Source organism: Echinops telfairi, unplaced genomic scaffold (assembly GCF_000313985.2).
Source record: "Echinops telfairi isolate 266 unplaced genomic scaffold, ASM31398v2 ScPeMD7_7412;HRSCAF=8450, whole genome shotgun sequence".
Taxonomy (NCBI): Eukaryota; Metazoa; Chordata; class Mammalia; order Afrosoricida; family Tenrecidae; genus Echinops; species Echinops telfairi.
In genome coordinates this window covers 2,737,776-2,750,208 of record NW_022111312.1, presented here as the reverse complement: position 1 = coordinate 2,750,208, position 12,433 = coordinate 2,737,776, and the positions used below count along the sequence as shown (strand labels likewise).

Sequence of the window (12,433 nt, the reverse complement as noted above, 5' to 3'; positions counted from 1 at the left end):
AAAAACGTTTAAGTAAATTCCACATTATTCTTATTGTAAAACAAAGTTAAGGCTCATCCATTCCTGACATACAAATATTCTGAAACCTCCTCCCAGGACAAAGTTCCCCAAACTGCAGACTTAAACTAAGTTACAAGAGATGGTAAATAGTGACATTTAAACCAAAGAGTCCCTATATAGTGGGGTCAGCAGGGCAGGAGAGAGAGACACTTGGCCTGCTAGACTTGGCTCTGGGTAGGAGAGAGAGGTTTCCACTAGAGATGAGTAACTATAGCTTGATCATTGCATGGGTTTGAGGCCAGAGCCTACACTTAAGTTTTCAGTGTTTTTGATGTTTCTTTTTTAACACCTACATTTTTATATAAATTCACATTGATGATTTTTAAAATCCCAAGCTACAAACATATTTACCAGTTTGGTCACACACCCAGGTGTGCCAGCCAGATCACACCAGAAAACGGCGCAGCAATAAAGATGGCAACGAAAAGCATAAGCATGTTTAAAGACGTGTTAAGAGGAACTGAGAGACGCCACAAGGTATTTTTTTTTAAATCAAGCAGGCTGCAAACCAGAACCCAATGGAATTTAAGAAACGAAAACACAAACGCATGGCAGTAAAAATCTACATGAACATATCAAGCAACAGGTCAGAAAAAGCTAGAGAGAATCTTCCAACAAGAAGAAACTGCTCAATGTAGTGCAGTGACACAGAAATGGACAACATGAGTGAATAACAAAGAAACTGACCCTTGATGTCACTCAGAACACTGGCCCCACCATGGGGCTGGTCTGCCTCATAGATGGCCCTCCATAAGTTCTGTTCAGCCCCGTGGGGAGCCTGGCCCTCATTCTGAAGACTCAGGGCCAACATGAAGTCCAAGTTTGCACTATCTTCACCACCACCTTTGGAGTTCTGGCGGCCTCTATTCCTCTCCTGCCTTTCTTGTTCTTCCACTAGGGGGGGGGAAAAAATCACTCAAAATACACGGGAGAGGTTCCAAGTCCATAGATTAAGCCCAGGCCTGCAAAGACTAATAAGGATTATAAGCATCTGGGCAGAACAAGAGGCTCAGCTCTGCCGGCCCATGGTCCTCCATTTTTTTCACAGAGTTCCACATGACAAGTCTGCCTTCAGAAAAAGTCCCATTACCTTTCTAACTGGACCTTTACTAAGCAATGTTATTAAGCTTCAACGATTTGACACTGCCCTGGGAAATCCACTACACATTGGGCAACCTACAAGGTCAGCAGTTCAAACCCACTAGCCGCACCAGGGGAAAAAGATGAGGCTTTCCACTCCAATAAAGATTAACAGTCTCAGAAACCCACAGGGGGAGCTCAACTCTGCCCCATAGACTTTCTGTTAGAATAAGCTTAAGTATGAGGTCAGGTTGTCTGAATCCAAATCCTAGCTCCATCACTTATTAGCTATGTGAACTTAGGCAAGTCACATCTAAGTTTACAATGTTTCCTGGTTATGTCAAATGAGAAAAGTGCCTCCACCTTGTCAGATTGTTCTGAGAATTTAATTATGAGGTGTAAAGCACTTCAGAGACCTGTGGCACACAGTAAATACCCAATGCTATTAAGAGAATGACCATCTTCCTTGTCATTAACCTTAACAGCAATCCAGGAACGAGAGATTGTCACCCAGAGTTAGGTATTATCCCACTATTACCCAGCTACAGTTAGGTCTCGTACTCCAAGTCTGGCCCTAACGTCCTATTCTTCAGCCTCTTGGTATCTATGATCTCTGAGATCCTGCCACCATTCTCGATTTCTGATCCCAAACAAGACTCACACAAATTATTCTGAATTGGAAACTGCGTTGCCATGTTCCTTTGGTTGGTAGTCCTACTATGTAAAAGCTCGGCATCAAAGCATTGCAGGGGCCTGCGGGGTAGCCTCATGGGCGGGTCCAGAGCCTCCATCTGCCTGAGGAGATGGGATGCGATCCACATCCCATGTTGACCCCATGGATCAGCAGCAGCATTAGGAGGCAGGGCAACAGGATCTTCCTTCTCCTTCCCTTCTTGCCCACACACTCCAGGGTGTGTCTTCAGATCCTTCACCAAGACATTGCGTCCGCAATTGCCACACCGCTCTGTCCGGGCCCCACAGTAATCTTCATGTTCCTTCAGTCTGAGGACGCTAAGTTCCAAATCACAATGCTGGCAGAGGGCAGGCCGCAGAGGGCACTCGGTCTCCTGCAATGCACAGAACGGATCAGTTTACAAACGTGTAAGGGAAAAAGAGGGCAGGTATTAGATTAGTTAAGGTCAAATCAAGTTCAATGTTTTCCTTGGGGGTATAGTGGTTAGGCATTGCTCTGCGGGAGAAAGACTGGGCTTTACTCCGGTAAAGTTAGTCTTGGAAACCAACAGGGGTCGCTAAGTCAGCATCAACTCAATGGCAGTGAGTTTTTCCCAGCTCTAGCTTCACCTGCCATGCTTGTCTATGTGTTTAAGAGTAGTGGTGTCCCCTTCTGTCCCTGCTCCAAGGTTCTCCTCCAAAGGAAACTTGTGTTTTGAGGGGGGAGCAGTGGTGGTGGCAGCAGCAGCACAAATTCTTAAAAGGAATCTACTCAGCCACCCGGCTATCATCATTTTGTGCACCCATCACGCAGTAATTCAAATCAACCAGAGAAACCAGAACAAGTATCAAGAAAACCAGCTATTGAGATATCAAAGTCAAATCTCCACCAACTCTCCTTTCGCTCAGGACTCCAAGTTAATCTGAGGTGCCCATAAGCAGGGAAGTGGTTGGAAATCAGAGTGGACAGTGACTGTCAAAGCTGCACAGGAGTAGACAGCGCGGGTTTTCAACTGTCCATAGAAGCCAGGAATCACCAGAATATAAAGGGAACATTTCCAAAGTTGAGATACAACTACCGTGACAAAGAGCCGAACTTTCCACTAGTCCTTACTCAGCCCAAGCCAACCACTGAAAAAGAGGGCCAGGGTAGCTGGAGGAGAGGTACTTTTTACATATGTTCTTTGTGGCTTTCAAATTTTAATTCATGTTGATATATAATGCCAATCAGTAGAAGAAAAGAAATTTTAACGACTTTTTTAAGTTCCTCAGAAACAAGAGCAATGATCACTAGCACAAACCCTATGACACAGAAGCTCCCTGTAAAGTTTAGGAGGGCTGAGATGCTCAAATCCAGGAAAGTACTTTTTTAAAAAAATGTGACTTCAATCATTACTTACCAGCCTCTTGGATTGGACACCAACAAAACAAAAACAAAAAGTCAGAGATGTAATTGGGTTATTAAGAGGTTCTAATTTTCCTTTTATACTTTACCGTAAATTTTCTGCACTGAAGCTAAATTACCTGTTATAACTAAAAGTAATTTTTTTAAAGTAATTTTTTAAGTATAATCAAATAAATCAAAGTGTTTTAAAATAGTGAAATATACAGATGGAGTGCAGAGTGTGATGAATTTTTATAGTACATATATGCAAAGTCCTGCATAACTACCACCTAAATGACTTCGCCCTGTTTGCTCTACCACATTCATTCTACAGCACACGTAAATACTAGAAATATCCTGTCAGACCTACATTCCTGGGTTTGGCCCTACTCTCCCTCCCATACTCATTCAGCCTGTGTTGTGTGTCTCTTCATGCCATCTACCTACTTATAAAAAACTCACTGACTCAGTTCCGCCTCATTTGGTAAAGCTGTCTGTTTGAGACTGTAACCCTTTATGGGCATAGATAGCCTCCTCTTTCTCCCGAGGAGCAGTTGGTGGTTTCCAACTACTGACCTTGCAGATGGCAGTCCAATGCCTAGTCATTACACCCCCACAGCTCCTCACCTACTGCTAGATGGCCGTTAATACAGAATTGTGTATATTATGGCACCTGTGTGTACAATGGTTTCAAATCTTGCACTCTCCCAGTGTCTTCTCCTGCTTTCATCATTTTTAGCCCACTTTCCTCTTACTGTGCATTATCCTCCCCCAACTCCCAAATTAACACATCAAGCCCCCCAACTAGTAATTTACTCTCCCTTTTTCTCCCATCCTGGTGACATTCAAAGAACATTTTAGTAAGCAAATCTAGACTTTTTACAATAGTGATTATCAAACAATATTTGTCATTTCACTAGGCTTAAAGTTCTCCTGGTTCATCCTGCAATTGGGGTTTTACAGATGATCTTTAACACCACGGAGCACTAAATTTTGTGTGCATATACCACAGTTTCTTTACCCACTGTTCCACGGATGGACCTTTAGGCTGATTCCATCGTTTTCCTCATGTAAATAGTGCTGCAGTGAACATGAGTGAGCATGTATCTTTTTGTGTCTAAACTATTACTTCTCTATGCTATACACCAAGCAGTCAAACAATAGACATGGGAGGTACACAATAAGGGGGGGAAAAGTTCTCTGAGGAATTTCTTTGGATGTGCAGATCATATTATGCAAGAACCAAAATCAAGAAAGTCAACATGAAATAATAAGGTAAAACGTAGGCTGTGTGCCAAGGAGGCTACAGCACATTGGCACCCAGGCCTGGCTTGGCACTCGGTGAGGCCACCAATAGCCAAACCCGTAAAGAACTGAGAGAGAGCTTTAAAGACTCTCAGGTCTAAAGGGAACAACAGACCTGAGCATCTGGTACAAGAGATTCGGAGAAAATCTGGCCATGGTAGAAGAGTATAGCTTTGAGACGCAGCGTGAATGTGGGCTGAAAGTCAACAAAGACCACCAGACTGGCTTTCTGCTCCGCAGGTGACTCTTATCTCAGTAGGACTGGCGCCTCCCTCATAGTGCCTTGAGACCTACCTCGTGAGTCTTTAACTGCCTTTTCTCCAACTTCTTGTTACATTTGCAAGTCACCTAAGGCAAGATGGGAGAATCAATACTTTGGTTCCATGGTAACAACAGCAAGTAGAACACACTGCTGAACGTCCGGGTACTGGGGGTTCACCTGGCAGTGTTCTGTAGCCACATGGGTCTCCATGTCGGATTTGGGATATGGTTCCTTGCAGACAGGGCATACGCCAATGTTCCGTTGACAGTGGATCTCATGGATGGTAAAATTAAACACAGGAATTTCTTTTTTGCTATAATAACCGACAAAAGGGCAAGAATTACTGCCTAAACAAAATCTTTTCTTGCACAATGGCATCACATAAAATCTCTCCTTCCAATCTTTGATCTCCATTATTTCTCTTCTAATTAGCATCTAGTCTATAAGCTCAAGATTGTGTTACCACTTTGGTTTTTCAGAATACCAATTACATTTGGAAGATGTGGGGACTTCTGTGCAACACTCTGTGAGCTGCTAGTACTATGCACCGCCTATAAAAGCTTGGCCTCACTTTCCAGACATCAGAGCCCAGCAAAAACAACAGCACAAAGCCACCTGCCAAGAAGAGCTGGGCTAGGCTTTTCCAGAATGATCCATGCTCCAAAGCAGAATGACACAGTCCAGGATAAGAAAAATGACTGCCATGTATTTTCACTCTAACTTTTAAGTCATTTACTCTCAATGGATTTTATTTTATAAAATCAAACCAAAAAATACTACTGGAACAGATGCCAGCTTTTGGGATAAAGAGGAAAGGCAAATGATCTCTTTTGTGTTCATATGCCGTTTATGGCATGCTGGATACTAGTCAAGAACATGTTCTCTGCCTATGTATATTTTGTGACAGAGTAAGACCACCTACACGTGAAAAGAATGCAATATAATCCAACAAGAGGCACTTTACATCCCCAAGGCCTGCCTTTTACTCATTTGGATTAACCACGGGAAAACTCCAACCTCACCACCCAGCTACAGACTGCATTAAAAGACTGTGCCTATAAAGGATTGTCTTCAGAGCATCAACTAAGTCCACATGGAAGAAGCACACCAGCCTGGATTATACAAGAATTGTAAATAATAAAATCCAAATCTGAAGGAAGGAATGGTATCAGAGCTTAAATTGTGAGCATCTGGTTTGCAGAAGGCTCTTGGTGGCAGTGAATGCCCAAAATCCATTTGTAGATTAAGTCGCCTGAATCCCCTTGTTAGCAGAGAGCACTGTAAAGTCTATCTGGCAGATGTAGTTAGGTTAAAATGTACTACCACTTGATCACCCTTTTGCCCCATTTAAGTTCTATCAGCTTTAAAAAAGTAAAAGGGAAATACATATGGATTAAGCCTCTGGTGAATCCCTTCTGACCATAAACCTGAGATATGAATAGCTTGCTATCGATGTAGCGTGCATTAAAAAGTGAATTACAGATAGAGTTGAGTTAAAATTTAGCAACTTATCACCACTTCATTTCCCTTTTGATCCATTTTAAATTTGTTCTAGTTTTCAGTATTTTCTACTTTTTTCATAATGAGATTTTTGTTTTACTTTGTTATTTTTCTATTTTTAATAATGTTTTTCTCTCTATGAAATCCAGGATAAGTAAACCCACAGAGGCGGTAACTGGATCAATTAATTCCTTGAGGGTATGACTGGAGGGTAATGGTGAGCTAATTTAACAATGGGCACAAGAATGAAGAAAATGTTCTAAAACTGATTGTGATGATTGTACAACTCTTTTTTATGTGATTGAACTATTGAATTCTATGTGAATTATATGCCAATAAAACTTTTTTAAAAAGCTCTGCTAGAAGTAAGCCAACTAGAATAAAATATCAGAAAAATTAAATACTGAACAGAATAGTTACACAAATCTTTAATATCCTTATTTTACCTCTAAAGGTGAACACTGCAGGACCTCTCTCACACTACATTGCTGATTGCTTGTTTCTCATCTACAGTGTTAATCTCCAGCCATAGTTTAATAAAATTTTAAAGGAGGATGACTAGCATGCCTCCAGTCCTGGTCATACTCCTACATGGAAGATTAAAAAACGCAAATTCATTTTCATCTTGGTGCAATTAACAGGCTCAGGGCACTGCCAAGGTAATTTTAATTTTTCAACCAAGGTAATTCTTAAAGCAAAATTAGAAGGGGACAAAAGAACAATGAACTGAGACAGGAAGAAAACTCAATTGGAAAAAGAAAACTACCAATGATTTGACAGATTTGCTTCCCATATTTCTCCCAAATTCCTAGCTTCCTAAGGGAGCCACTGGTTTTTAATTAATTCAGTTAAAATTTTAAACCATAAAATATTAAAAATATAATTGCTAAGAGTTAGAAATAAGTTACCATCCAAAATTTATTTTTAAAACGTATTAAATTAACAAAAATTTATATTAGTAAATCCTGTTAGTTAGTGCAACTAGTACACCCACTTCTCACTGACCAGGTCGTCATGCAGAAACTGGTGTCATATGCAAACGGAGGGTGACATCAGATCACAAAATGGAAGATGACGAGACTACATCATTACATAACTAACAAATTATGTAACAGCCAAACTACGGAGAAACAACTTGTTCAAACTAAGTTAATAAAACCCAGAACATCACAACCAGTACTATTTACCTTGCATGTCAGCCTTCATTACATGGGACATAACAGTTAATGCACAAAACAGGTGACTAGATTTTTTTATTATTGTCTTAAACGCTAACTGTTGGATAATAATAGCCAATAAGTGAGAAGTACTTGTACTCTAATACATTAAATATTGATAGTTTTAAGTAGTAAAAAACTGCTAAAAATACGAAATGCTTACAAATGCTTAAAAATGTTTTTTGACCCATGAAATCATATACTAAAACATTTAACCCAATAATCTCACACCATGGACTTATGCTTATTTTTTTTACAATGTCATAAAATGGTTAAAAGATAGCAATTAAAATCAGTAAGTACTAAAAAAAAAAATCATAAAGTACTGATTAAAGTACTAAGATTCTGGGTCTCTTCTTCATTCACACGGCTTGGGGTAAGGTGTGCCTAAGTCCTCAAAGTGACACCTTGGTTCTTTCACACTTTAAAGAGGTTTTATGTGATAGATTTGCCCAGTGCAATACGCTAGTTGGATTTTGTTTTGTTTTTTTGGACTACTGCTTCCATGTGCATTGACTGGATTCAAGTAAAATATAAGAGCTATTTTAATCTTTTCTACTTATCATATTTACTGGTTCCGTTTTGAGTATTTTTTTGTTGTGTTTTCTTTACACTGAATTGTAATCCATACGGAAGGCTATAACTCTGATCTTGATCAGCAAAATGGCTTGGAGGCCTCTCCTCTCCCAGCAGGCAAGATCGTGTCATCTGTTTACCACAGGTTAAGAAGCCTTCTTCCACTCTTGATGCCAGGTTCTTCTTCATGTAGTCCAGCTTCTTGGATTTTTTTGCTCAACATCACTCCCTCACACCATCAAGTCAATTCTAACTCACAGAACAGAGTAGAACTGCCTTTTGGGTTTCTAAGGCTGCAAATCTTTATGGGAACAAAAACAGCCTCGTCTTTCTCTTATGCAGTAATTGGTGGCTTTGAGCTGCTAACCCTGCAAGCAGCAGTCCAACTCACAATACATTATCCCCCCCCAGGGCTCACAGATTGAACAATTATAGTGAAGAACACAACCTTAATGTACACCTTTTCTGATTTTAAACTATTCAGTATCCCTTTACTCTCTTCAAACTACTGTCTCTTGGTCTGTGTACTCATGAACACAATGTTTTGGAATTTTCATTCTTTGTAGTGTTACCTCACAATTGCTATGTAATTACAAATACAGGTATCTCCTCTGTGAAATCCACATGTATTTGTGGATATAGTCCTTCCCACATCTGTTCAGCTTGCTATCTTTGCTTCCACTTGTAGATCACTGTCACTGCAGGATTGCAGATGTAACAGCAGTTACCTCGGTGGCCTTTAACTCCTGTACTCCCCGGTCCTTCCCTGCCTCTGTCACCTTTGTGCTGACCTCTCTCTCAGTGTATAGTCCCTTCCCCTTCCCCGAGTTAATGCATGTCTACCCCCTAGTTAATAATTTACCCTATCTCTCCTTTCCACCCCAGGTAGCAATCAAAGAATGTTTTCTTTTTATGTGAAAAACTTTTCTTGACTTTTTATAATAGTGATCTCTGGCATTGAATACTATGTTTTCTTTCTTTTTTTAAAAAATATATGGAATGCTTCACGAATTTGCCTGTCATCCTTGCGCAGAGGCCATGCTAATCTTCTCTGCATCGGTCCAATTTTAGTATATGTGCTGCCAAAGTGAGCACAAATACGGTTTTCATTAACTCACCATTTTAAAAATTCTTCAGCAATTACTTATATGCTGTCAAGTTTGAGATTCCTTCAAATTGGACTAGTGAAAAAATTTTACCGACTACTAAAGCCAATAAGTCCACTTCCTCATAAAATCACAATGCTGTTTCTTGTGATTGTTTTATTGCTTGCTTTGTAGACAAAGTCAAAGTAATTTATGAAATGGTAAAAAGTGACATATTAGGGAGAAATATAAGGCCAGACACCCTCAAGGAAATGAAATCTTAATTCCTTGCAGTTGCTCTAATTATATTTTCACTTGCCTGAACGTTGGGCAGGAAAAAAAGCAAAGAAAAATTGCTACCTGGCTTGACCCTCTCTCCAATCTTGAGTTGAACTAGTTTCCTTATACCATGTTCCATTTTTTTCCTACCACAATTTGGTAGGCTAAAAATAGCATGACAGTTCTGCTTCGCCCCCCCCCCTTGTTAAAAATTGAAATCTTTCAATGAGAGCACTTGCTTATTCCTAAAATACCAAAGTAAGTTCTTAAGCAGTTAGCTGATTATTATTAATTGCTAAGTTTCACTTCAGCAGGAAAAGAGCTGTTCTTTCTGGTCAATGGCTTAGTAAAAATTACTGAAACAGAAAGATTTACATTCAAGACTGTATCCAGGCTCCACTTACTGCTTTGAAATCTTAAGATAATAAATCTAACTGCTTTGAGTTCAATTAGACATTTCTCCCACACCTTTATAAAGAAACAGTAATGTTCCTTCAACAAAATCCTTTTAAAGAGAGTTAAAACTGAGCTCTCTTCTCTGTACATCAGAAAAGTGAAATTCCACAGCAGTCAAGGGCTTTGCTAAGAGTGACTAGTTATGACAGGGTAGGAATCAGCTCCAGATGCTTGACTCATCTCCTCACTCCATTCCCTTTCCTATGCTACTTCAAAGCAAGCATCTTGTTAAACTAACACAGGCAGCTCACCTCAAATTCTTGAAAAGCTCTACTTGCACACATTTACACATAACATGGCCACCATTTCAACTGTAAGCAATAAGTCGACTCACTCCAACAGCACCCCTCACATTTCATTTCTTACCAGTTGTCACACAGTCGAGTGTCCTGGTCATCTAGAAATTCAGCCATCTTTAGGTTTCCCTAAAAATCACAAAGCAGAAGTATGAGCTTTCTCTTTCATTTCTGCTAAGAATGCCAAAACAAAACAAATTTTTAAAAGTGCACAGAAAATACACCCAAACCAGAGTATTACTTACTGCCCAACACACATGGGATTTTCCTTCTCTTTACTACTTATTTAATTTCCACTTAAAAATAATTCAACTTATAAAAAGAGCTGTAAAAAAATGCAAAGATAAAACTGAAAAAAAAATTTAAAAAGATAAAACTGTGATGACTCCACAACTCTTCTTAATATGACTGAACTATTGAATTGTATATTATATGCCAATAAAACTGATTTTTAAAGTGACAAAACTCCCATATACTCTTTGCACAGGTTCCCTAAAACAAAACAAAACAACCCACTGCCATCATATGGATTCTGACGCCATAGGACGGAGCAGAAATGCTCCTCTGCATTTCCAAACTGTCAATCTTCACTGAAGCAGCCAGCCTCATCTTTCTGCTGTGAGGTGGTTGATGGGTTTGAACTACAGATCTTTCAGTTAGCACACCCCACCAACAAGGCCACCAGAAACCCAAAACTAGTAATTAGTCCTCATTCAAATTTCACTAATTGTCCACCAACACTTTTTTTTTTTTCACCCAGGATCCAATCCAGGATCACACAATGCATTTATTACTTCTCTTTAATCCTATTTAATCTGGAATAATTCTCCCATCTTTCCATGAACACTCCAACACCAAGTGTTAAACATTTGGCTATTTCTAAGCAGAATGCTGGTTAAAATCAAGTGCATTCAAAACTTACAGAAACCCTGTGACAGAGAACTGCCCTTTCATGCTTCCTTGGCTGTGCTCTTTACAGGAGATTGCCAGGCCTTTTCCCTTACTGAGCAGTTGGAATTGGCTCACACCACCAAACTCTGAGCTTACATGTTTAATCATTGCCCCATAGCCATATAAAACCACAAGAGCAGCCCTTCTCTGAAGCACATAGCTTAGCTAGGAGTCCAAATCAACAGCAGAGATTTGGTTAAAAAAATATAAAAGAGAAAGAAATTTGGCTTGGGGGTGGGTGGCTTTTTTCCCTTTCATGACTCTGTTAAGCCACTTGTTTTATAGAATGGCCTTCAGTATGGCTTTCTCCAATTTCTTCCTCATGATTCAATTCAGGGTTTATATTTTTAACAAGGTAGGCGGTAGATCTGTCCATCTGCATGAGTCATGTCAGAAGGCATCTGATGTCAATGACTTAATATTACTGGTGATGTTAACGTCACCAACACCAATGGATACTTCAAAGAAAAATAGTGTTTGCCCTCTAAAAACAATGAGCAAGCAAATATAACTTGAAGTAGGGATTTTGATGGGCTAGTACACAAATGGAATTAGTCTTTTCTTTCTTTTTATGGGGGGTGGGGTGGGGGAGGTAGGTCCACAAGGAGAATTTCTTTGAAGGGTTCCTGGGAGGAAGAAAAATCATCCCAACCAGGATGGCTGTTGTAGGTACTGAGAAACTTAAGAGTGGTCTGGGCTTTCTGCAGCACCAAGAGCCCTGGCTAGGTAAAGGGAGGAACGCGGCTGGGAGCGAAGGGGAAACCCACGCTGGCAGCGGGTGTGGCGCCGAGAAGACGAAAGAGAAAGTAAAGGCAGGTTTGGGAGAACTCGAAACAAGCAGAATAAAACAAGAAGGACCGACGTGCTAAACGCATGACGATTCTGAAACCAGGAAGTGCCGTGATGCCGGATACATATCCACTGGGATCTCAACTGCCGGCTCGCGAAAACAACCCGCGCTGAAAACAGAGCCACTTCTCTGGAGGGCCGTGGGGCGGCCTCGACTCCCGGGGCTGCCCCTTCCTCAGCAAGCCCGCGGTTAAGCCGGGCGTGGCTGCAGGGCCGGAGTCAGCCCCGTCTGGGGGTCCAATTCCGGCGCTGCCTCGCCGTCCGCGTGGGAAGGACCCTAGCCCGGCCTCTCGGAGCGCTGGCGGGCAGGGGATGAGACGCCCACCCGCCCCCAAAGACTAGTGGCGGGGGATCCCTGGGGAGTAAACAGACGGGACTTTGGCGGTGGGGAGCGGAGGGGGAGGGGGGAACCTTGTTGGGGGGTCGATTCTCCAGATAGAATTTTTCGGGGACGTGGTCTG

At 41.0% G+C, this 12,433-nt stretch overlaps 1 protein-coding gene and 1 non-coding gene across 3 annotated transcripts in view; both read right to left on the bottom strand.

Moving 5' to 3' along the window:
• TRAFD1 (TRAF-type zinc finger domain containing 1) overlaps nucleotides 1-12,433 on the bottom strand; it is a 57,056-nt gene that overhangs the window by 5,490 nt on the left and 39,133 nt on the right. Inside the window, exons 2-6 of one of the 2 annotated variants that reach the window (XM_004709656.2) lie at nucleotides 10,243-10,301; nucleotides 4,941-5,076; nucleotides 4,796-4,849; nucleotides 1,802-2,207; nucleotides 748-954 (exon numbers count right to left, since the gene is read on the bottom strand). In XM_004709656.2, the coding sequence (XP_004709713.1) occupies nucleotides 748-954; nucleotides 1,802-2,207; nucleotides 4,796-4,849; nucleotides 4,941-5,076; nucleotides 10,243-10,289 (850 nt within the window). In that variant the 5' untranslated portion in view covers nucleotides 10,290-10,301. The remainder of the gene's footprint in view (nucleotides 1-747; nucleotides 955-1,801; nucleotides 2,208-4,795; nucleotides 4,850-4,940; nucleotides 5,077-10,242; nucleotides 10,302-12,433) is intronic. The other variant, XM_045296770.1, reaches the window with a different exon arrangement.
• LOC115871948 lies at nucleotides 9,045-9,151 on the bottom strand. Its single transcript, XR_004047568.1, has one exon. It is a non-coding gene; the product is annotated as a U6 spliceosomal RNA (small nuclear RNA).